General features: G+C 39.6%; 3 protein-coding genes across 6 annotated transcripts; 1 reads left to right on the top strand and 2 right to left on the bottom strand.

Moving 5' to 3' along the window:
- Nucleotides 1-1,006: 1,006 nt before the first annotated feature.
- Nucleotides 1,007-8,751, bottom strand: snx11 (sorting nexin 11). Its single transcript, XM_014014749.1, has 7 exons — nucleotides 8,567-8,751; nucleotides 6,786-6,825; nucleotides 6,420-6,506; nucleotides 5,418-5,518; nucleotides 5,212-5,307; nucleotides 4,897-5,121; nucleotides 1,007-3,863 (listed from the first exon to the last, which is right to left on the bottom strand). The coding sequence occupies exons 2-7, from the start codon at nucleotides 6,807-6,809 to the stop codon at nucleotides 2,144-2,146; spliced, it is 2,253 nt and encodes a 750-aa protein (XP_013870203.1). The 5' UTR covers nucleotides 6,810-6,825; nucleotides 8,567-8,751; the 3' UTR covers nucleotides 1,007-2,143.
- Nucleotides 8,752-9,707: 956 nt separating this feature from the next.
- On the top strand, nucleotides 9,708-15,981 carry cbx1b (chromobox homolog 1b (HP1 beta homolog Drosophila)). 2 transcript variants are annotated; one of them, XM_014014748.1, is made up of 7 exons: nucleotides 9,708-9,877; nucleotides 11,024-11,105; nucleotides 12,726-12,882; nucleotides 13,354-13,507; nucleotides 14,504-14,598; nucleotides 14,671-14,827; nucleotides 15,069-15,981. In XM_014014748.1, exons 2-6 carry the CDS (start codon nucleotides 11,051-11,053, stop codon nucleotides 14,810-14,812), a joined length of 603 nt encoding a protein of 200 aa, XP_013870202.1. In that variant the 5' UTR covers nucleotides 9,708-9,877; nucleotides 11,024-11,050; the 3' UTR covers nucleotides 14,813-14,827; nucleotides 15,069-15,981. The 2 variants fall into 2 exon arrangements, with proteins under 2 accessions (XP_013870202.1, XP_013870201.1); XM_014014747.1 differs by having other exon boundaries at nucleotides 14,671-15,981.
- Nucleotides 15,982-16,065: 84 nt separating this feature from the next.
- Nucleotides 16,066-24,681, bottom strand: nfe2l1b (nfe2 like bZIP transcription factor 1b). Of its 3 annotated transcripts, none has more exons than XM_014014744.1 (6): nucleotides 24,499-24,681; nucleotides 22,769-23,531; nucleotides 21,297-21,518; nucleotides 20,718-20,807; nucleotides 20,263-20,421; nucleotides 16,066-19,419 (listed from the first exon to the last, which is right to left on the bottom strand). In XM_014014744.1, the coding sequence occupies exons 2-6, from the start codon at nucleotides 23,324-23,326 to the stop codon at nucleotides 18,046-18,048; spliced, it is 2,403 nt and encodes an 800-aa protein (XP_013870198.1). In that variant the 5' UTR covers nucleotides 23,327-23,531; nucleotides 24,499-24,681; the 3' UTR covers nucleotides 16,066-18,045. The 3 variants fall into 3 exon arrangements, with proteins under 3 accessions (XP_013870198.1, XP_013870199.1, XP_013870200.1); XM_014014745.1 differs by lacking the exon at nucleotides 24,499-24,681 and adding an exon at nucleotides 23,628-24,205; XM_014014746.1 differs by lacking the exon at nucleotides 24,499-24,681 and adding an exon at nucleotides 23,632-24,205.
- Between the last annotated feature and the right edge of the window lie 614 nt (nucleotides 24,682-25,295).

Here is a 25,295-nt window from a genome sequence, read left to right as displayed (position 1 = left end):
GTTATAATTATTGATATACAACTTATTTGTTGCTGTGTTTTGGTTTTCTTCATTTTTACTGGTGCAGACAGATGTTGGGTGTGTTGTCTTGATTTATACAATATTTCACGTATCCAATCTCTCTTTAAATCTCTTTTTCTTCTCTTCTATTAAAAAAATGTCACTGATGATGAAACTAAACTAACATTCAGGTCTGTTTTCTACTGAAGTGGCTTAAAAAATGTGCATTCTTTTAATATAGTGGTGGGGTTTTATTACTTGTTAAGAACCATTTACAGTTTTCTTGATCCATTTTGAAGCAGATTTAATTGCTTGTATTTAATGATACACACAGAGGCAGTTACATTATTACCCACTTTTTACAGCAGCAGGCAGAAGTTATAAAGTTGTCAGCCATCTCCTAAAATACAAAAATCATCAGAATTCTTGTTCAAATTGATTTAGAAATAAAACTAATATTTCTTAGTTCACAAGAAAGATTAAAGAACATTGTTTTGTTAAATTGAGTTTAAACACTTTAAAATACCTTTTATCTATTAACATTTTTATTTAAATCTGCAGGTGGTTAAGTACAATATAAAAATATAGAAATACTACATAAAAACTTCTAAAACAAGTAGCTATTACCAAAACAATACATAATCCGAATAAATGTCATTTTTAAACTTTAATTGTGCGAAAATTAGTTTTTATTAGTTTTGAAAATGCAGATTAGGATAAACAACTTAATTCTACTGTTTTACTTCAACTTAAAAAAAAAACGCACGTACATTTTGCTTTTACTTCGCTAAAACGGTTCTAATTTTTGTACAATTTCTGTGAAACCCTTTTAGTTTAAGCTGCTTTTATTTGTATTTTAATCATATTTTTTAGAATAAAATATATATAAACAGGTGTTTTTTTCCATACTGACCTGAAAAAGACTAAATCGAAACCTTTAAATGTTCAGTTTGAAGCACCAGGTGGCAGCAGTTGGTAACATCAGATCTGAAAAATAGTGACAATGTGGAGGAAACGTGTTTTATTGAAATTAAAATTTATAAATTGCATTATGCACATGGATACAGTCGCTCTTAAAGTACCATGTCCCCGAACAGTAGTTTTATTCAATTTTCACATTTTTAAAAGAAAATAAAACATCTGACATACGCAGAAATAACAAGCAGCACATTACAATGTGTGAAACAGCCCAAATAAACACCAGAGGTCCCTTTTAGGATGCATTGAAACGTGTTGATCAGCTGGATTTAAAGCTTTAAGAGAAATTAATTATGCTTTTATTAAAGAATCATCACTTCACTCCAAAGTGCGCTGCTGGAAAAGTGTGATTTTAATTGAGTGTTTGATGAACCACGGCATAAATTTCAAATGTTTAAAGAAAAAGCATTAATGTGTAGAATAAATTCCTGGTTCAGCACAGCAGCAGGTTGTGTCCTGAATCTAAACATTTGAAACATTTTACTCGTGTCGACTTACACCAGCAACAACAAGCGTTATAAAACTGGGAGGGAGCAGCCAAATGTGGTTATGTGATTTTTTTCCAAGTGAAACAATCTGAACACAAACAAAGCTGGAAATAAAAGCAGGAAGAGTTCTGTGTGGTTCTATAGATAAAACATACACTGTAAAAGTTCAAGGTCTTTTTATCCGTCATACTCGTTTAGAGATGTCTTTCTGGAGTGAAAATGTAAAGTATTCAAATAAAACCTGTTTTTTTGAAGTATTTAATCTTAAACTTTTTACTTTGTAAATTCTATCAAAGGCATGTTTTTGTTGACTCACAGAAAAACAGCAGTAATAAACTTCCAGTGTTTGTTATTCAAATTATTCATCTTTCAAGTGTTTATTTGTTGGCTCAACCTGCACGTGACAAGAAAAGCTTTTGACCCATAAAACCACAACTTCAGCAATATCTGCGACTTCAGCGCCCTCTGCTGGTCACAGAATCCAACCAACCTGCCAGATGAGAAAGGTAAAGTAAACAAGTTCCTGAATGTAAACGACAATCTCAGACTTTAAGTTTTGATTTAAACGTGGCTCTGTCTGGCTGTAACCCACCAGCTCACCCAAATTGTGGTGATGATGATAATAACGATAATAATAATAATAATAATAATAATGTCTTTAGTGTAACTTCAAGGATTTATTGTCCATAATGTGTCTCCTCAGAGCCGTTCAGTAAAGGTGTCGATGGAGCTTCCTGCTTTGTAAATTTATCTCCTTCAGTCAAACAGCTGGTCTCCAAGATGCTGAAGTCCCCGTTTTCAGTCAAATCCCCATCGGCTGTGATTGGTTGAAGCTCTGGAGATTTAATCAGATCCATCGTGTTGGTCATGTCCTCTTCGTCCTGGAGACTCCCGTTGACGTGCAGGTCCAGAATGTTCTCTGACCAGTTTCTGACGTCCTCCGAGTTCTCACAAACACTTCCCTCCTCGCTGCGTTGGACGATGCTCTCGTCGGAAGACGTCAGCGAAGTGCTGTCCTCTTCGCTCTCAGCGTGTTCCACTTGGTGGACCGAGTCACTGGGTTCCACCTCAGGCGAAACCTTCTCATGGACTTCTGACTGAATGTGTTCCACTTCCTGTTGGGGGTTTTCCTGTACCGAGTCACTGGGTACCCGCTCAGGTCTACTGTTCCCATTCTGAGTTTCCCCGAGAAGTTCTGACTGTAGAATTTCATCCCTAATTGTTTGTTCGATTTGCTGCTTTTCTTGCACTGATTCTCTGAGCTCCTCCTCAGGTGCACCACTCTCATGGACATCTGGCTGAAGGAGAACGTTGTTTTTGTCCTTGTGTTCCACTTCCTGTTGGTGCTTTTCCTGTACCAAGTCACTGGGTACCCCCTCAGGGGCACTGTTCCCATTTTGATGAATCTCTGATTGAAGTAGGGGTTCTTCTCTGTCCTTGTGTTCAACTTTGTGTTGATGCTTTTCTTGTATCCAGTCTGTGGGTTCCACCTCAGAGGTGCCGTTCTTGTGAACTTCTGCCTGAAGAACATTGTTTTTGTCCACGTGTTCCACTTCCTGTTTGTGTCTTTCTTGTACCAAGTAATCAGATTCCACCTCAGGAGCACCGTTCACATTAGAAGTCTTTATGAGGATTTCGTCTTCAACCGTGAGTTCGACTTCCTGTTGGAGATTTTCTTGTACCGAGTCACTGGGTTCCCCCTCAGGTGCACCGTCCACATTCTGAGTCTCTACACTGACTTCTGACTGAGGAATGGTTTCATCTTTCCTGCCTGATCCATGATTTATTTCGTCATCAGAATTTGTTTCCCTTTCTGATTGGACATTTGAACTTAGACCTTTGTACACCTGAGACGTAAAGGGATTTCTCAAATCAGGTTTTTCAGAACAGACGTCCTTTGGAGCGACACGTTCTCCAACTTCCTCCGTGTTATTGACCCTGAAAGATAAAACCTCTTCAGATTTCACACCCGTTTCAGGCTCAGAACTGACTCTGCTTTGGTTTTCTTTAGCCTCTGAATGATCCTCGCTCTTTTTATCTGTATTTATTGCGACGCCGCTCTCCTCCTCCTCGAACCCGTTGTCCAGCTCGCACTCCGTCTCCATGGGGGAGTGGACCTCCACCGGTGTCTGAATCAGGCAGCTCCTCCGTTCGGTTTGTTCTGCAGGGCCGAGGCTCGCCGGATCTCTGGGATTCTCGCCCAGATAGAAGATGGCCTGAGTGGGTTCACGGTCCTCAACAACAACCTCCAGATGGTGGCTTTTCTGGGAAATCCTCACTGAAGGTTTCTTCTTGTGCAGCATTTCATCTGAGTCCAGAACATCTACGGAGGGGTCGGATTCCTCACATGGGAGTACTTCAGGGTTTGGAGTCACATGAGGCTGATGAGGAGCTGGACTGTGAACAAAAAAAAACATTATTTAGCATTTTTAAGTCCAATAAATGTGTAAAATGCAGCTTCAGCAAATCATTAATGGATCAAAACGTTCGGCTCGTTGTTTTCCCCACACTGAATATTCTTCAACAACACTTTTCTTTCAAACCTGACGTATTTCTGTCGTCTTATGCTACTTTTAGGGAGTTTTTTAATTATAAAGCTCTGTTTATATTGTATAATACAATAATTGTTCCACACTTGATTTACTGTGTTGGAGTCGTGTAAAGCATGCAAAAAAATCACAAAACCTATTTTCATTTTACAGAAAAGAGGAGTAAGAATTATCAACAGAAAACATTACAGTCACCCATCGAATATATTATTTTGTAAAATGAAATTAATAAAATTTTATGAGTTGGTTGATTATAATATCTTACAGATTATGTATAAGGCTCAATTTTTTTAAACCTTTAAACATCCAGTTATATTTTGTTAAGAGAGAGAGTTCTTATAATCTTAAAGGTTTTGAGACGTTTATTAAACCTAAAATTCAAACAGATTTGAAGGACTGATGTACTTCAGTTCAAGAAATAAGATTGTGGAATAAACTGGAAAGTGATTATAAAAATGTTGGTTCAATGTGTTTAAGAGAATGATTAAAATACGTTTGTTAAAGAAATATGAAATTGTATAATGTATTTCAAAAGCTGTTTGAGAAGGAATATTTTGTTTCTTGATTATTATTGCTTGAATTAATTATAGTAAAAAAGGAGCAGATAAGATTTTTTCTTCTTTCATTTCAATTGGGATTTGTATATTTGTGTATAAATTTTTTTAAATGAAATTAATAAATGAATACTTTTAGTTTTAGCTACTGTTCTGCTACTTTTAGCCCATATTTACCATTTTTCTATTCCCTAGCTTTTTTGTTTCTTTCAGCTTGTTTTTTGCTGCTTTTTGGCTTTCAGCTAATATTCTGCTCGTTCAGTGCTCAGCTTTCAGTCTAAACTGTMTTTTGTTTATTTAGAGTAACAACAGGTTCCTGCTGCGTACCTCTCCATAGACTCGTAAGAAATGGTCAAACTGGGCTCCCTGATGGACTCCTCCTCCTGAGCCTGAGCCAGGCCCTGATTGGACGAGGCGTAGTTGAGGATGGCATCCATCACAGAGAACGGCGTGAGGCCCTGAACGCAGTCCTGGATGTGGCCGACGGGCAGCTGGGTCTGCAGGAACAGGTGGAGCTGGCTGTCGGACAGACACACCGTCATGTGCACCACTCTGCCACCGGGACAAAATGACAAAATAAATGTTTGTTGGCAGGAAGTTGGTTTGACTAAAACTTTGCAGCAGAACCGGAGGAGAACTGACTTGTTTAAAAAGACCTGAAGTCCTTTTCTTCGTCTTTCCAGAAAGTCCTCATTGCTGAAGTAGAAGATGGATTTTCCCGGAAGGTCTGGGACCGGACTAGAAGGAAAATAAAAAATAAGGCTTAATATTGATTTTATGGAGGTTTGATTTATGCGAAAGAAAAATAACAGAAATAACAAAAATACAAATAGGGCTGCTTTACTTACACCAAACCCGCATTTTTCTGCAGCTTCTTCTTGAGCCACACGAACTCGCTGTAGCGCCGTCGCACGCAGGACGTCTTGGCCGTGAAGGCTTTACTGTTGGTCTGAGAGAAGGAGGAAAAATAAAGAGAAGCATGAAATGCTGAGTCATGCAGAACTAAAGAAAAGGATGACTGAAATCACACCAAAGCATCACGCTGGTGATATTTTTTTTTGTTCTTATCAAATTTAAATCTTATTGCTGCAGGGAATAAACAACAAACGTTATTTTTTTCCTCTTATTCGGGAAGAAAACATCACAGATTTAGGAAAAGCAGCTCCTTTAAAGAATCTAACAGGAAGTGATGCAGTCCACGTGTCCTTTATTTCTACAGACTCTTGAGTGACTGTCGTGCTGACACATAATCCAGCTGATCAAACGAATCTTATGAGAGAAACTTTGATCACATGTCAGATTTGTTCCAGTGGCGTGACGAGCTGCAGCACTTAAAGATGCTCGCTGAAAGGTCATAAAGACCTGCTAATAAAAAAAATGAATGTAGTAAGAAACAAATCTAACTATTTAGACATTGAAATACCTTAAAATTAAATGTACATCCACAGCAACATAACCTGGAAACCAGTGCCTTCATTTATATTTTCATTATGTTTATATGTTGATTTCCTACCAGTGGCCATCAAACTGTATAACTCCTCCCTAAACATGTGAAACTAGATCATCTGTACATTTTATTATTTTTAGTTTTTATTTGATATTTAATTTACTGTATTTTATCCATAACACTCACCAAACTTGTGCAATACACCAATATTTTCTTAATATTTCTATTTATTTTACATTGTTTATGTGTGCATAAGTGTCCTTATTTTGTAATCCTGGGTGTTTATACTTATTTTATTCTAGTGTGCTTATTTATTTCTTTTCACATTTCTCTGATCTGAATGATTGCAGCTGTAATACCTGTAATTTCCCTCGGAGATCAACAAAGTATTCTGATTACTCACGTGGATGAATATTTTATAGTCGACGTATGAATTCCATGAACCCTCATTCTGAATGCGAGGGTCCTGGACTCGCACTGCAATAAACTCCTGAAAAAGATGATAAAAGAAACTGATGTTAATCAATGGGATCAATTTTTTAAAAAAACTGTTGACATTCGTGTGGCTTTGACAGATAAGATCTGACAGTGCGTGACTCTTCTGCAAAAAGAAAAAAATAAGTTCCTCCAATTCTTCACGCACKTCTAACACGAAACAGTTACTTGCTCTTTGGCAGAAGTGGAGTTAGAGGGAGGTTTGTGACACGAAAAGCAAAACTATTATTAAAGAATAACAGTTGAATTTTTTTTATAAAATCAGGTTACTCACATCGTCAACTTGATTCCTGCTCATCCTACCGAGAACCGCACTGCAAAGGTTTGACAAAAAATCAACCAAGAGACAATTAAACAACCAGAATCAAAGAAGTTAAATATTCAGTGCCCTCCTATGTCATGAGCAGATGAATCATCGTCTGACAGAGAAGCTGGTGAGGTCAGATTAGATGAGTCAGACCTGGGTGGTTTTCTCTTTTTTACCTATAGAATAACGTTTGTTTTTCAACTATATATTTTTAATGAAGTGAAATTCTTTACAAGAAGAATATCAAACAAACTGCACAGCTGGTAAATCAAAATGCCTTTAAACTTGTTGCTGACCATCGGTTCAGATTTCTGTTTGTTCTCATCTAAAGGGAAGTTATCAATGTTTTGTTTGCTTTACTGTGATGACCTGACTGTGTGGAAATTCAGAGTTTCAGGTAGAAAACATGCGAAACATAAACAAACATTTGTCACTTTCTTTTTTGCACAAAAGCAGCTCAAATTTCATCACAGTGAACTCACCAAGAAGGTTTTTAAATAACTGGAGGCAAACAAAAGCAATGATTAAATTATCAACTCCTCTGTTAAGGCCTAAAATGGCAGATATATTTTGTTTTACTGATAAAAGTGAAAGCTGATTCAGCATTCACAATCCTTTCCTGATTTTTGTGCATTTTTTTTGCAATAAAAAGTACTTCTGCAAACTTGGTGCTATTTTAGATGTTCATGTTACAAAACGTGCAGCTCATTCAGAAATGAGTGTCATGGTTTTATTTAATTTTTACTTTTATTTAAACATATTTTCCACACTGAAATGCACAGAGCTTTATCCAAGTCCTTCCAAATACACTGTTTTTATTGAAATCTGCTTCAGCATTCATGCTCCGTTTTTGTCTTATACTGATTTTAGCTCCTGTTCTGCTACCTTTTCTTAAGCCTTTTGCTATTTTTTAATGATACTTTTAGTTTTTAGCTAGTGTTCTGCTTCTTTTGGCATTTAGCTAGACTTTTTCTACATTTAACTGTTAACCAGCCTTTAGCTGACTCGTTAACCCTGACTTTTGCTACTTTGAGCTCTGTGTAAGCCTTTTGATTCACTTTTAGCTTTTATTTCTTGTTTTGCTAATTTTAGCAACCTTATTGCTTTTTATTTGTTTAGCTCTTTATGGCACCTAGCTAGAGTTCTGCTCATTTTAGCTAGTGCTCAACTTTTAGTTTTGTCAACTCAGTTTTAGCTTCTTAGCTTCAGCTAATTTCAGCAGTCATTCAGCACTCACTCAGTTTAGAAGAAAATACATGTTTCAGCAGTTTGCTCTAACATTTATGTTAATAGCTAGACTGCTTTTGAAATAACTAAAAAGAAAAAAATCAAAAAACAAAATCAGACAATGTTACTGACATTTTTAATATCATTTTAAAAGGCTTATATTGTTTTAAAASCTACTATAAAGAGGGCAAACACACTTATATCTACTTGCTATAAAAGATACCCATAAACCACAAATTACCCACAACTTTTTTTTAACTTTACTGTTTTGAGAAGTCTCTAATATGGCTAAATGAAGTAAAAATACACAAATTTGACAGMGTTTGTTTAAATAGCTAAGTTTCTTGATAATTTACAAAGCATTTACCAGCCAGAKAATTTAAAACTGAAATTTAAACCAAACTGTTGAAAAATATTACTCAAAGATAGGAACTTCGAGGACYGTTTAGCTTTTCAGGCCTGAATAGTTTCTAATAAACAATCCAAGGTAGCTAAAGCTAACCCGCTCGAAAGCTACTTACTTTCACAAAGTGTTCGCTGGCTTCTGTTGTTAGCATTCAGACTGTTGTCAGCATTCAGACTGTTATCAATATATTCCCCCACTCGTCGGTAATTTAGTTTTACTAAACAATAAAAACATTCAAATACAAGACGAGGGTGTTGTTTTCAGCTCCTATCTCCATTTCGTAAGCACCATCATCGCTACGTTGCGTCATCGCCTTTGAGGTTGAGTTGTGGAAAGCCAATTTATCACATAATAATTGAACTGGCATATTGCACAACCCACATCTTTTTCTTGTAAATATAAATAAGCAAGTTGAATTCCAGATTATCTTAATTTTTTTGATGTTTGTCATAAATATCAAATATTATAAATTATCACATGTAAGAGTGTCTTTAAATAAGTGTTACATCTGCCTGCCCTAATCGTTCTCAAGGGGAGGGGCGAAGAGAAAGGTTTCGTTCAATGGCACACTGAGAGCTCGGAATTCATACAGCTGTTCAAAGTTATAAAAGGTTCATTTTTTTAAATTTTCACATAATTTTAGTCAAATTTTCAGTTCTTGAACTAACCAATCATTGTTACTATGTCTTTCCCCCACTWTAATTCATCATTTTGCACAGCTAAGGAATAAACTCCCTTTTCCGAGGTGCTGAAAAAAAAAACATCATGAAAGTACGCTCAAAAATAGAGTAGCCCTTTCACCCAAATTCATTATAAAGAACAGAAATGATTATGCAGAGTGCATGACTGTAGTTTGAAGACAACGCTGAAAAACAAACGAGGAAGAAAGAGAAAGAAAAAAGAAATAAAAGGTGGTGAAAAACAAATGACTGAAAAGACGAGATATCCTGGAAGTGTTTTAGAACAGTTTTTAAGATAAAGAAATAGTTTTTTTTTGTCAGTTTTCTTTTATATACAAATAGCTTTCTGTAGACTGATACATGAAGATGGATTGTATGAATGGAAACACGGAGCCTTTMCTCTTCATCTTTTGCTCATCCAGTCTGTGCTCATCCTCGCACACTGGAATCATAGATCTATAAAACACATCGATGTGACACAAGCGGCACCTGTTGTGTTAGCGTTTAAATCCATACGCTTCACAGTCTGCGTGAAATCAATGGCCCCGCCCTCTAAAAAAATCTTTCCCTTTTCTCCTACCAGACGAAGGGGCGGAAACGGCACATTTTTTTGTGTTGTCAAGCTAGCGGCTCTTCGTTTCGACATCAAACCCACGCAATTAACGGCGTTGGGAATATAATATTGTGACACAACGACAGTCGAGTTGTGGGAATCATAAAGACATTTGTTACATTTTAACCGATCGGTGAGTTTTTTCCCCCTCTCTTTTCTTCTACTGTTGTTGCATTTGATTGTTGTGCACGAGACTGAGCGCTGGAGAGCATCAGTGGATTTTTACACGATTTGCATATTAATTCACGATTTAACCACCTGTACGCTTAACGAACAAATAGGAGACGCTTTTAACGGATTATGTGTAAAAACTGAGGTTATAATCATCAAACATCTGGAGAGGAAAAAAAAAACGCTCCCGCAGTTGTTCCCGCGAAAGCAACATGGAGGAGACAACAGTAAGCTGGAATCTGCCTCTCCCTCCGCGGCGAGGGGCTAGTTTATCCAGCCATTCCCGCCCTTTTACCTTTCCACCCCGGTTTCATTAAAGTTATGATTGTCAAATTATTATGAGGTAGTGTTTTACTCTGCATTAAATCATATTTACAAGACTGAAAAGCCCGTTTTATTTCTTTAGTAGACATTTACCGATGCCATGTGTTGGAAACCTTCCATTGTTGGCTCATAGGTATGAAAGGTAGACAGCAGACACAAAAAGGTTCCCTGGAATTATATRAAATCGTGCAGGCTGAATGAGTTTACTCTTGTAGGTTGTCAGATCGGGTTTAATGAAAGCAGTTTTGAAGCGCGGGTCCACATTCAATGTAAACAAAGCACTCAGGCATGACTTTATCAGAATGAAAACAAACATCCCAATCCTGCCCTGAACAGCCTCCTTTATTTACAACAAAGCAGTTAAAGGGACATTTACTTCGTTCGTTTTAGGCGTATTGGTTTACAGTTCTAAAACGCAGGTCCGCACTCAATGTAAACAAAGCACGAATCTGCTGAAAACCACCTGGAATTTCACCTGACTGTCTTACTTTAATCTGGTGGTCACTCAAAGGTAAACAGACAGGGTTAGTTGGCATCTGGTCACTAAACTTTTAATTTAGGGACTTGTTAATCATTAATATAAGAAAAGCAGGTTTTGTTTGTTAATGAATAATTTTTGTTCAGTTTGTCCCTTTTTACTACCTGTTTTTTAGACAAATGAAAAAATTATATAAACTGTAAAAGTAAAACATCCTCACCTGAATATATTTAGTCACATTGTCGCCTTTTCAATGAATCCAGCTGTCTGATGTTGTTCTTGTTTTGACTGTCTTGATGCTGACAGGAGCCTACTGGTCCCCGGGTCTACCTGATGAGTATGAGCCAGACTACAGAACCCTCTAACGATGAGCCCACTGTTACAGAAGGTTTCCTATGTTGTTACTTTCTAACATAAATGCTCTGTTTGACTTGTTTTTGATGGGTAATGTTTGTAGTTTATTGTTATTATGATTAAGTTTATTCATTTCTTTAAAAACAACATAAATTCAATATACAATAAAAAAAAATACAAATCAGAGTTAAATGATTGTGTTTGACGTGAATGTGTTAATTAGCAGAGTTTTATATAAAATACTGTAATTGTGAATGTTTTTTTTTTATGAGAGACGTGGATAAAGGTGTTTTTACCCTTTCAGAAAAGAAAGAAAAACAAAACAAAAAAAGTCACTGACAAATAAAAAAGAAAAAAATTRTATAGGTCTTCTGGACGGGTTCTTCTCTAATGAAACGTTTCGTCTCTCCTCCAAGAGACTTCTTCAGTCTGAGAGTTTCAGGCAAAATTCAGGCTTTTGTGATGTGACTGATACTCACATCACATGGCTATCGTTGACACCTAATTAACACTTATTAACACATTACGGCAAAGGCCGGTTCACCCCAAAGATCCGGTGCCCCGGCACAAACAGAGCAATGTTGTATATGCTGTTAAGTGCCAGGAGGACTGCGACCAGTTATACATCGGGGAAACAAAGCAGCCACTGTTCAAAAGAATGTCCCAACACAGACGAGCTACATCTAATGGCCAGAACTCTGCAGTTTTCACTCATTTACAGGCCAGCGGTCACTCTTTCAGAGATGAGGATGTTCTCATTCTTGATAGAGAGGAACGTTGGTTTGAGAGAGGAGTAAAAGAAGCCATTTTTGTGAAGAAAGACCGTCCGTCATTAAACAGAGGTGGAGGCCTCCGTTTTCAGTTGTCCCCCTCCTACAGTGCTGCTATTGCCAGTATCACTCCACCCCCTGTTAACAATAAGTGTAACATGACAAAAAGAATATTAATTTATAAATACAGAAAATCAACGATGAACTTTTGTTCAACATAATTGTTTAAAATTACTTAAACAAATTAAATAGCAACTGAAGAGTCCAGTGATTCGAGGTGAACTCACAGGTCATCGGGGTCAGGTCACACCGTCCCTCACTGTTTGAGGAGGACACCGCAGGATAAAAAAATGARACCAGAATTTGCCAGAATGCATGTTGAGAAAAAACTAAACTTCTCGGAGAATATCCCAGATCCAAACATAAAACAAAGAACAGAACYCTGGACCTACAGTGAAACATGGAGGAGGCTCGGTTCTGTTTGCCCAGCATCAGAAAGCTTGGTCTCAGTCGCAGGTTCTGGGTCCTCCAACACTAAAACACCCAAGAATGGATCAGAACCAAACACTGGGCTGTTCTGAAGAGGCCTTCCGAGCCCTGATCTAAATCCTGTTGAACATCTGTGGAAGAAGCAGAAACATCTGGAGACAAAACCCTTCAAACCTGAGACAGCTGGAGCAGTTTGCTTACAAAGAGTGGGTCCAGCTCCCTGTGGAGGTGCACACGTCTCAGAGAGGAGGTTTCAGTGACTTTATGAGTTCGTTTTCAGTTAACAAAAGGGTAAAAAACACATTCTGAACATTTTTCAGGAAAAAAAAATTGTCTCAAGTATTAAAGTATTAAATATTACAACCATGTATTTTTCTTTTACCTCAACCTGACAGAGGCTAAAACAACTTCAGTTGAGAAGAAGGACAAGAAGCCAGATGATGTTGCAGAGGAAGAGGAGGAGGAGGAAGAGTATGTGGTGGAAAAAGTGCTGAACCGGCGGGTGGTGAAAGGCAAGGTGGAATACCTTCTCAAGTGGAAAGGCTTTTCTAAGTGAGTATTTTAAAACTTTTTAATTCGAACGGCTTGGTGTTAAAGGTTAAACACAACAAAAAAACATCCCAGGTTTCTGAGATTTTTTTTTCTCTTTGCAGCAGATGTGAATAAACATTCTAAGAAACCTGACCTTGCTCTTTCTTTTCTCTGTGCGTTTACGAATTATTGCACTTTTCAAAGCAGCTCCAGTGTTCACGCAGACTCCAGGAATGAACTCAATAAACTGTGCTGCAGTATTTGTGTGTAACTCGTTTCAAGGTCCTGGTTGCAGGTGTTCAGGGAGGTTTGTGTGCATATTTCAGGGTGATAACATGGCTGTTTAAAACAGACAGGAAGTAGCACCAACACTCAGAAAACTGTTAAAAAAACACTATTTAAATATACATATTTTTGAATTCACTCTTAGTAAAAGGAATTGGCGTCTGTGTTTTAGTTAAATACCTAATTTTCCTCCTCTTGGTTCTGCAGTGAAGACAACACCTGGGAGCCAGAGGAGAACTTGGACTGTCCAGATTTAATCGCAGAGTACCTGCAGAACCAGAAAACGGCACACGAAGGGAAAAGAAAGGGCGGCTCAGATGCAGATGGAGATGACAGTAAATCCAAAAAGAAGAAAGACGAAGTGAGCAATAGTTATAACGAGTTTAATAATCTGCTTCTTGTCCCACTATGGATAAGCTGTAGATGCTGCATCAGTGATGTCATGATAACTTTCTTATTGTTTGTAGTTAGTGGAAAAGCTAAATTGAAACAACTAAACAAAATGTAAGGAAATTTGTGTTTGGTAGATTCTTCTTTTGTTGTAACGATGCTTCTTGGTGATAAATCTTTTACCATTGGAAAATCTCCTTTTTAAACGGAGCCACATTTGTCAGGAACTTGCATTTGTGGGATGAGCAGCAGAGCTGACTGTGGGTTATGCACATGAAAAAAAAAAAAAAAACATTTCCTTACTTTTTGTGCCTAGTATAGATAAAATCAGATTGGCTCCTTCTCTTAATATAATTTAAAATGCCTGTGACATGCTTTTCCTTCAATTACAAAAAAAATTAAAGAAAATATCCTAATATTTTAGAAATTTGGCATCATTCATATGATTTTTACCCAGTTTGTCACAAAACGAGCATATTTTTTGCTAAGTTTGGTGCAGTCCAAGTGAAACAGGAAGTGATGTCAAAGGGGAACTCTTTAAAAAAAGGGCAACTTCCTGTAACTTCTTTATAAATCTGTCTCTTCTTTATCTATCTGATAATGACCCAAAATAATCTACAGAAACATCTGATTCTTTGCAGTCTGTTTTTAGCCATTGTAGCAACTGATTCAGGAATTCCCCTTTGACATCACTTCCTGTTTCTGCTTATGTGAATAACTCAACAACTGTTCATTTCAGTGTTGTGAATTTTTGTTTGCAATTCATCACGAATGTTACCTTTCCAAATATGCAATCAAATTTATCACTTAAATTTAACGTCACAGGCACTTTAAAAGGATCTTTTGATACCAGAGTGAGAGCAGCCAATCAGAATCAAGATGTGCGACTGCTTTAGAGGCGGAGCTGAGGCAGAAAAGAGATAAACGGTGGAACTCACACCCACGTGTTGCCATGTTTGTTCCTCAGAACGAGAAGCTAAGGGGCTTCGCTCGAGGTCTAGAGCCGGAGCGGATCATCGGGGCCACGGACTCCACGGGAGAACTCATGTTCCTCATGAAATGGTCTGTACCTCCCCGTGCCGTCGAGTCTGACCCGCTTGTCGCAGGCGCTAAAACGTTCTGTCGTTGACGCAGGAGGAACTCGGACGAAGCCGACCTGGTGCCGGCCAAAGAGGCCAACGTGAAGTGTCCGCAGGTGGTCATCTCCTTCTACGAAGAGAGACTCACCTGGCACTCGTACCCCTCCGAAGACGAGAAAAAAGAYGAGAAAAACTAACGGCGAGAGCAAGAGGTGGGGAAGAACTTCACTGTACTTTTGATGGGGGTGGGCAGCAAGACTTTGTGACTCATCTTTTGGTGTGAATTCACTCATCTGATTCGACTTTTTTGTGGATATAATCAAACGCGTCAGATGTGCTTTATTGGATCAGAAGAAACAAAAACAACGCAGTGTTAAGTTTTAGTAAACATTCCAGTCACTTTGCTTTTAGTATTGTTTCTAATCTGTGTACCGTTTGTTCTGTTTCYTGCAGGCCGAGCTCCGTATTATACCTGAATTAAAGGTACTTTTTGTAAAATCAAGACCTGATCTAAAAAAATAAGTAAATCAGAGCAAGAAACAGAATCTGTACAAAATAGATTTTGTATCAACGATCAATTAAAAAATGTATTAAACTTGTGAGCGGATTCCAACTGTCACGTTTGTTTTTACCTACAAAAACAGCCAAAATGACTGAAAGCATGTTAAACGTACCTTTTTATTCCTCGTGTAGTCAGTCATGTGACTCGAGCTTCCACGTGGTTTTCAAAATAAGAGTTTACGTTGAGCGCAGACCTGCAGTAAAATCTTTGAAACTGCACTCCTCGAATTAGTTCAGGGTCATTTTTTATGTTTGATTTCATATTTTGGAAATAATTAATGTAACTGGTTTGTTGCAATGAACCTGTTTTAAATATTGTTTGAAAACAAGACGTTTGAAAAGACTTTTTTTTTTTATCAGTATTAAAGTGATACTTTTTTTTGTTGTTGTAATTTTTCAGTTCATTTGGTGGTTCACATCAAAAAAGATCCTGTTCAGGAAGTCCATTTTTTTATTTCTTTTTAGCAAAGTTGAAATCTTGAAAASCCTAAAAGTTGAGACAGATCTGGTTTTACTCATTCGATGAATCACAAACATTTCTGACTTCAGACTCTGGGTTCTTATTGATCTGAATAGAATAAATGTTACACAKATTAGCTGTGTTAAGTGATGTTTTCTTTATAGTGCCACTTGTTTTAAATTTCTTGTTTAAGAGCAGAATTGACTTCACGTTTGCTCCTTCCTTCAGAATTGTTTGATGTTTGCTTACAAAGCAGTCTTAGTGATTCAYTTGGTCATTGTAATATTTGTCCTGTTCTTGGTCTTGATTGTTGCTTTTGGAAAATAAATCGCCTTTTTTTTGTTACAACGCCGTCTCGATGATTACTTTATCATTCCTTTAGCGTGCACTGAACGGTAAAACATGGATGACCAGCACCAGAGTCACAGGTGAAAATAAAAACACTTTATTAATCAATAAAAACAATTCTTGATTGCCAGTACATTTTTCAAAACGGGGAACTACATCCAAACTCAAAGCAGAGAGTGAGACTGTTATGAAGACGCTGGACAAACTACATAAAAACAAACGTGAACGTATTTACAGAACAAGACGAACATAAAATAAAAGTGCACTAAGTAGTAGCAGTACTTAATAGTTGGTGCTGCACTGGGTTACATTAAAGTGAACCAGAGTTTCATGCCTGAATATCACATTAAATAAGAATGTTTCAATTTTTTTTYKTTTSTTTTTGGACATCGTCTTGAAGTTACAAGTTCTGTTCAGCCTCTTAATATTTTAACCTAACTGCTATCTTAGCTGCGACAACAGACCCAGTTTTTAAATTTTTTTTTGTATTTTAAAGAAAGCGATACAACACGCGCACCCACAGGATTCATTCAGACGAGTAAAAGCACTTCTACGTTCCGACCCGCTTCTCTAAACCCTTCAATAATGACGTGAATTTCAAATAAAAAGGCATTCATGTTAAAGCGGCCACAACACACGTCGTCATTTCACACATACGCTCCACTTTTACCTCATTTAATAACGTGGCTCACTTATTCAACACTTAAACATTGAGAACTTCATATTTAGGCCCTACAGCAGGTTTAAAAAAAAGTGACCTCGAGTGGCTTTTGGCTGCGTAAAGTTGGCAAATTAATTAATCCAAAAGGGATACAGCTGCCTATTCCACAGCATCAGCTGAGCCGGTTTCATTTTAATGCTTTAAACGGGGCATCCGAGGAGAARAACGTAAACAAAATGACCCATAAATGTGATCTGTGACAGCTGGAAACAATACAGTACTCTGGAGCTCCTGGCCCATCACAGTATGTTTAATTTCTGTTGATCAAAGCCTCCCTGCAAAGTTTTCTCACCGAAGAAAGGAAAGGGAGAGACTTACGTAAAGCMGATGACCTATAACCTTGTTTATACTACAGATTATGAACAGTTTATAAAGAGCCTTCCTAAACCTGCAGCAAAAAGGAATAGCAACGGACACGGCAAAATGCAAACAGCCAAGCCTTTTAAAGACAAATTACAGTGCTGTGAATAATTTATAAGAAAGCTGATACATTTTGCAACGCAGTGTGCCTCCTCCCAAAAATATTCCTCTGCTCCTCCTGCAGGACTCACCCACCCGCCTCCTCTGGGCTACCTCTCTGACTCGGACTCCACATCCCAACATCTTGACTCGCGGACGTCAAACCTGATCCTTTTATTTGGGGAGAGGAGAGGAGGGCTGGCTAAAACTCAGACGCCACCGCTCCAAAACTAGAACTAGCAGGACAAACCTACAGAATAAGAGTGCACTGTCAGCGCTTTAACAGATCAGGTGACGCACCATACAACCTTTGGTTAGGACAGGTGTTAACGGCAGCCTAAAAAGATGGGACTTCCTTTATCCTTTGGTATCTTAACTCCCAACCACAGACGCTGTTCTTTGCCTGAAGGTTTGAAACTTAAAAGCCTCAGTAACTATTAGAAAAAAACTGTGGGACGTGATCTGATAGTCCTTCAAACACTCAGTGCATAGGGATTCCAACCATCCTTATCTCCAGTGTTTAACTCCACGTCTCAATGTCAATCCACTGTATGAACCTCCATCCTTAGTGGTTTGATGCAAAAAGGAACAAAAGCAGCTAATATTCCTTTTAGTAGCTCAGTTTTTGTCCTTTTATATTCCTCCTTTTCTTGTCTAAAGAATGAAACGTTGGTACTCAAAGAGCTATTTCTGCTTCAAAGATGTTTCCAGGAAAACGTAGGAACAGAATGAAAAGGGAGAAACTAAAGCAGGAGGAGAAGTCGGCGCCGTTTTTCTTCCAACAGAACATTCTCAAAGAAAAAAGGGCACCTCTCTCTTGCACAAATCTTTCTTACTGATTTTAGCAAAGTGATAGAATAGAACCGCAGTCTGTCCGCCCCTCACTTCTTTTTGTCCTTTTGTTTCTTCTCGGGCTTACGGTTCTGCTGAGYGGCCGTTACGCCGCGAGGCATGATCAGCACGCTGCCGTCGGCGCCGTACTGCAGAGAGTACTCGCTGGGAGGATAGGGCCGCCCCTCCTCGTCCCGCAGCTGACTGAAGACCTCTTGGCACAACATTTGCATCTTCTGCTTCATCTGCCGGATGGAGCGGATGAACTCCATTTTCTCCTTCAGCAGGCGGGCTTTGTCACGCCTCAGGTCTTGAACGCCCTGCTCCAGGTTTATGATGGTCTCCAGCTTGCGCTTGCGGCAGTTCTGGGCGGCCATCTTGTTCTTGCCCCGCCTGCGGATGTCGCGGATGAGGGCGAGCTGCGCTTCACTCAGGTGGTGCTTGGCCAGGAGCTCGTTGAACTCTTCGACCGGGAGGTTGATGATCTTCTCGTTGGAGAAGGGGATCTTCATGGCCCGGGCCCGGCGCTCGTCACGACTCGAGTGTTTGTCGAGCAGGTCCTGAGCAGGCTGGAGCTTTGAGCTGTGTTTGTCGCGAACCGTCTTCTTCCCGGTTGAAACGGGAAGTTCGGGGTGCTCGGAGAAGGCCGAGGACAGCGGCAGGTTGTAAGTGTGATTGTGGCCGATGCTGTCCAGCTGAGGGAGGTTGTGGAACTGGGAGGGGTCCTGGTAGCTCATACGGCAGAGTTTACTGAATTCAGGTTGGTATCCCCCGACAGCCCCCTCCTCCGTCTCCACGGTGGCCACCTCAGAGTCAGTGCTGTAGCCGACAGCTCCCTCCTCAGAGAAGTTGGCAGAAGTCGAGGAGGATGAAGCTGCAGACGAGCAGGATGTCTCGGAGCTGCTCGGAGAGGCCGGGCTGTGGCTGGAGTCCAGAGAAAGACCAGAATCTGAGTCCAGCTCATCCTCCAGCTGGGAGGCTTGGGCCTGGCTGAAGCCCTCCTCCATAGCGAGGTCCAGGAGGCTGATCTCGTCCAGCATGGACTCCTCCAGCAGAGTGGTGAACGGATCGGACAGGTTAGGTGCAGATGTGACGTTGCTGGAGCTGTTGACAGGCGAGAGGAAGATCCCCGTCAGGTTAGTGGCTCCAAACGTGGAGTTGATGTTGCTGGAGTTGCTGGAGGACAGCCTGAGCATGCCGGGCCGGGCCGTATTGCTTACAGAGTCCAGTTGGGGGTTGAAAATCTGGGGGAAGTCTTGGCTGCAGCTGGGGAGGGAGGCCTGGTGAAGGCTCACGTCCTGGTTTATCGGGGTGGAATGTGTGGAAAGTCCAAAGTTTCCTGCTGGGTTTGACTCCGATGTCGTATTTGTGGCACTTCCACTGTCGGAGCTCGTTTGGAGCGCAGTGTTGTTCACTTCCATTGCCTTTGATCAAAGAGTTCAAACAAAAAGTCAAGCGGATGTGAATGAAAATGATCTTTAAACAGAAAAATATTTATTTCCATGTGTTACCACCAGAATATTTCTAATAAATTCAAGTAGGGGTCTCTGCAGTACGTAGGGGAGTTTCTTGTGTGGGCGGAGTTTGTCCTAACCATGATTGGTGGAGTTCAGTGTGGGTGGAGTTTGGAATATAGGCAGTGTTTTTGGGGTGGGCTTAGTTTGGTAAAACCATGATGGTCTGGTTGACTTGTCTTGTGGGGAAAGTTAAAAGATGAATAAATGGTAACTGTTCTGGAAATGTAAATATAATTTGACTGTCTTTTTATGGTTTGAAATAGAACAATGTCTCAAATAAAAATTATTGTGAGCATGTAAACATTATTAGACTTCACATTTTGTGCAGCCACACCTTCCTGTCTCGAGTTCTGACTAAAATTAATTAATATTTAAAAAAAATAGATGCTTTCTGGAATGTTTCGACTGAGCTACACGTCCCCCCAGCTGTCCAGCGTTCATTCAACCAAAACGTTACGGCTTCTTCACCCAACCCAAAATTTTCAAACCAACCAAACATGTCTCTAACAAACGACGCCCACAAAAGTCAAACAGACCAATCATGTCTTGGACGAACTCCTCCCACACTCTATTAAACTCCTAATTAGCAACTGAAGGCCCCCTTCTCAACAAATTAATCAATTATCCTCAAAAGGAGTCCCATTTTTCCACTTTCATACTGTTCTAAGATCCAAATATTGAAGTTTTGAAACAATCTCTATCAGTCCCAAAACAATGAACATCAATGTTGTCTGAGGAGTGAGATCTTACCTGGAGCTCCATGATGGCCATGATGTCCTGCCACTGCTGCTCCAGGTCTAACTGAGGCTCAGCTGGGGGCAGCTGCGGCACCAGGAGGAGGCTCTGAGACGTGGAGGGAACCTCTTCGCTGGACACTTGTATTTCCTGGTTAACGACGGTGACTGGAAACTAATTAAAATACAATAACTGTAAATTTTACACAGCATACACTATGTCAACACTTGCAATTTCTCAACCAAGCTTGTTCTGTTTTTCTCCAACACTTCCTGTTCAAAGGGAGTCTTTCCACTGTCACCATTGTGCTGTCTGGATTGGATTATTGTGACAAAGTAATAAAGTCCTTACATGATAACTTTTACTAATAATGTGATTGTTTTGGGCAGTGCCCTGAGATGACTTGTTGTTAATTGGAGGTATGTGAATAAATAAAACTGAACTGAAAATGTTTTATTATTTTTTTTTACCTCGGCTTCTTCTCCAAAAGGGAACGTGGCTTCCAGCAGCCTCAAGCACTCCTGCAGTGACAGTGAAGTCTGTGAGCCGAGACCTGGCAGCTGGTAACAGAAAGAACACACAAAACAAAAACATTTGGATATTTTAGTCATTTAAATTAAAAACAGTTGCTGTGCGTCTCAATTTATTTCCACAGACTCTGAACTTGACGCACTGACAGATTGAACTATCAATTTGCATCATTAGCTGCATCGCATGCGGGGGAATCAAATTGCAAACCATTACGCAAGAAAATCTTTTAAAAGGGCTTCAGAGGAAGATGTGTCTATAAACGGTGAAACATGTCAGAACATATTTTTAATGTCAAAAACCAGAGTTTCCCTGCAGATTACTGGTTTGTAAAGTTATAATTAAGCCACAACACTATGCTAGTTTTGAGCTACTATTATATTTAACCCCAACCCTAAAACTCTCTTAATGCCTTTTTCATGTAAAATGTAAAAACTGAACAAGTGTGAGAAAGAATAAGATTAAAACAGTAAGTTGTTGCATGTTTTTCCTCAGCTCAGAAGGAAATGTTTAATCCTAACCTGCTCTGGGATGCTCTCTCCGGTCTCCCCGTCCACAGGCTGAGCCCCTTGTAAGTTTACGCCGTTCCTCCAGCTGTCTTGTTCCTCGTTGCCATCTTTGTTCTCCTGGGGGTTGGGCTTCTCCTCCTCGGTGTCCTTCTGACGGTTGCTGTAGCTGAATACTTCTCTTCCTGCACCAAGGTCAATGTCCTGTCGCCATAGGATGTCTATCAAGTCAATGTCCTGTAAGTACACACAGAAAACTCCTGAATAAATGGTCCTACTCACAAACAAGTCATGTTTTTGTTTTGTATAAGTGAAATGATTAACTTATTTATGAAGAGAGGCAAGCTGGGAAGGAGAACTTTTGATTTCGCACAAAATGAAAAGCACATGGTGTAACGCAGATGATTCCAAATGGATTTTAACACTTTGACATGGTGGTTATCGTGTCATAAGAAAGCAATAAATTAATAAATAAAATGTGGCTTTGTGTGACACAAACTGTCAATTTGGTCTTTGTGTGTTTGCATTAGGGAGAAGCCATAAAAACACAAACACATGACAAGTCAACGTAAGAACACAAACAGTCACATTTTCCTTTCTGTCAGTTTTAAGCTACGGTTCTTAAAGTTGCATCCTTACAGACACAAACCAGCTGTTATGAATGTGACTCAACTGGTTTGACTAAAAATATCTGACACTGATACAGATTTTAAAAAAAGGAAAGGGTGTGTGGACCATAAAACACTTGGTGAATGTCATTTCAGCCACAATTATAGTAATATAACATCATACTTTAAATCTTCACTAACTAATAAAAATATGGTTTAGAATCAAATGTATCTGACATTTTAAGTCTATAAAAAACTACAGTACCCCTCTACTCATTGCAAACTATAAAATAAAACCAAAAATATTATTCTGAGCTACATCAAATGGTGCCGTTTGAAAGAGTTTACTCCAGTAGTTTTCCAGTTATACTGATGTGGAAATCTAAGATGCAGGTAAACAAAGAACTCAGCTGAATTTGCTAAAAACCATGTGGACACTTGAGTCACATGATGTTCATTAGGCTGGTAGTGTCTGTAGAGGAACAATTATACCCAGTATGTTTACCATTTTATCTATTTCCAGTCATTTTGGCTGTTTCTTATAAGTAAACAAAYGCACATGGTAGTTGGCAGCCATTTGTCAAAACTGCTTACAAATTTCTAATTTAAAAGATGTTAACCATCAAGATGAGAAATAAAACTGCAGATTTTTTTCACGTGAATCTGATTTTTAACTGGTCTCTATGGAGTACATTTAAACCAAGTCGGTTGACACATTAATATGAAATTAAGCATTCAATTTGTCAGACTCTGTTGAAATAGAGACTGATGAGCGTATTGAGGAATTAGTGATGTGCCAATAATGACAACAAGACAACATAACTTTAAAAAAAAAGTGTGTTCTGCCTTTTCAAGCTTTCCAGAGATAAGCTGTTGTACCTCTTTGGTGAGGTCGTCGTTGCCATTTCTGTTGCCCTGCTCCTGGTTTCCTTCTGGGGCCACGGCTCCCAGGCTGCTGTCCGCTGYGTTCAAGTTGTACGTGGATTCAGGTGCTCCACCTCCTCCCCTCATGGCCGGGGTAGGGTCAATGTTGTTAATGTCCTCTAGGCCGGCCCCATTGTCCAGGGTTATGCTGGGGCTGGACTGACTGCTGGCAGAAACTACGGTCTCGGTGTCACGATGAACAAGCCAGGTGTTGAGCTCAGTACTGGGCACGGAGAGGCGATCCAGCTGGCGCACCTCGTTTAGCAGCCGTCGGGTAGTGAAGAAATGGTCCAGGTCCACACTCTTTGGATGGATCCCATAGCCGTCCAGCGTGTTGTGGAGGTTGTGAAACTGTGTCTGGGTGTAGGCTGAGCTGGGCCCCAGGATGATCTCTCTTAACGGGGGTAACTGATTGCTGAGATAGGTGTCAACGTCCACCCGCACCCCAATGAGACTCAGAAGGATGGTGAACTGGATCAGGCCCTCTGTGAAGTACTTTTTCAGGTAAAGCATTTCTTTACAAAGGAACAAAAAATGAAAGTAAAAAATAAAAACGAAAACGGGGCAGACTATTTTTGATCAATGACTCTCTGCTAACACTACAAGATGGAAACAAAAACACAAACATAAGAGGGCCGAGGGTCTTCAAAAGTAACTTTGAAAGGGGTCTAAGGTCCAAGATGAGATTTCCACTTCTCTGGGTATCTTCTTCCCATTCCTGTCAAACATAACACATTATTTTTTTTACTCCATTATAGCAGATTTCATCAGCTCATGCTCTACAACCAAAACAGCTTTAAACTCCAGATCTTACCTACATTAGCATTAAACACATGTCAGTAACAGAAAACAGGACTTGCTGGCCCACTGAAACCACCCCATCCTGCCTGGAGAAACGATACCACCGCGCAAAGCCTCCTCAGTCTGAGATATTCAGCGGAGCAGATCTGATGAAAACAGAGCCACGCATCACCCCACCCTTGACAGGACAACTACTTCTGGTGGATGCTGCTGAAGGTGAATGGGAGAGTCGAGAAAGCTCGCTGGACTGGCTCTCACGCGCACCAACGACAGCTGATAGGCGGCGGGCAGGGTCCCTCCCTCCTCCAGCACAGCTGCGCCTATCTTTGTCCTTACCACGATAGCTGTTAGCTGCCTTAAATTTTTTACGACCCGGATACAATTTTACATATGTATAAACACTTAGTTCAACATAAGTACCCGTAATGAGACGTACTGCAACACTAAGAGACCATCTCCCATCTCCGTTTAGCTCAAAAAGTGACAGGTGCCTCTGCTAATATTTACTTTCGCCCTTAGAGGGTGTCAAACAATCTCCCTAGCAACAAGTGGTGAAAAGATGAGTGACAGACAGCACAGCCACTCACGGCCCTCGACAGTGCAACGTCACATGACTCCAGCAGCTCTAGACCAATAGGAATGAAGCACAGGCGGGTTTTGGAGAATCTGTCAAACCCAACACTATGCTAGCCTTGTGTGCTACTTTGCTTTTATTAAACCTACACAGCTACTTTTAAAAGTAACTTATAAGATAAATAARCCGTATTCAGCCATTAAATCACAAAAAGTGCTTTTATTATGTCTGCGGACTTTAGTTTGTGCCATTAAACACTACATCCACGTATCGACGTACGCGATAATTCATTAAAAATCTTAATACTTACGCATGAAGATTTAGCAACCCTTTCTTCATGCCCACAATTCCGCTATCACCTGGGACCGGTTTCATTAAAAGTTCCACTGAGCTTCCTGTTAAAGCATTCTCCAGCCTGTCCGGACTGAATGGCCCACCATGACTTGCAAAATTATTAGCTGGCCCGGTTAGCCTAGCACCCCGTGAAACCACGCGCGCACTCGGAGCATGCGTAGAACATTCTAGGTGGTAAGCTTTCATCAGCCGACGGAAAATTCCCCTTCCACGTTTTGATTAATAGATTTTTTTTATGGATTCACTTTCTAAAAATAATATTATATATTTAGTAAAAGATATGTATTTAATGCACAAGTTATAAATTAAGAACCTCAAAACTTTATACAACAAATACAAACATTAAAAAACAAAACTTCATGTATAAGTTTTTTAGTAAAGATTCTCTTGTTCAGTTCAAATCAAATCAAAAAGAAAAAAATTGTATAGGTCTTCTGGACGGGTTCTTCTCTAATGAAACGTTTCGTCTCTCCTCCAAGAGACTTCTTCAGTCTGAGAGTTTCAGGCAAAATTCAGGCTTTTAAGCCCTGCCTCCATGTGACTGATACATCACATGGCTATCGTTGACACCTAATTAACACTTATAGTTAACAGGGGGTGGAGTGATACTGGCAATAGTCGCGCTGCAGGAGGGGGACAACTGAAAACGGAGGCCTCCACCTCTGTTTAATGATGGACGGTCTTTCTTCACAAAAATGGCTTCTTTTACTCCTCTCTCAAACCAACGTTCCTCTCTATCAAGAATGAGAACAT

The sequence above is a fragment of the Austrofundulus limnaeus genome, unplaced genomic scaffold (assembly GCF_001266775.1).
Source record: "Austrofundulus limnaeus strain Quisiro unplaced genomic scaffold, Austrofundulus_limnaeus-1.0 Scaffold119, whole genome shotgun sequence".
NCBI classification, from domain to species: Eukaryota; Metazoa; Chordata; class Actinopteri; order Cyprinodontiformes; family Rivulidae; genus Austrofundulus; species Austrofundulus limnaeus.
Note: the sequence above shows the minus strand (reverse complement) of the source record. Positions and strands in the feature narration are given on the sequence as shown.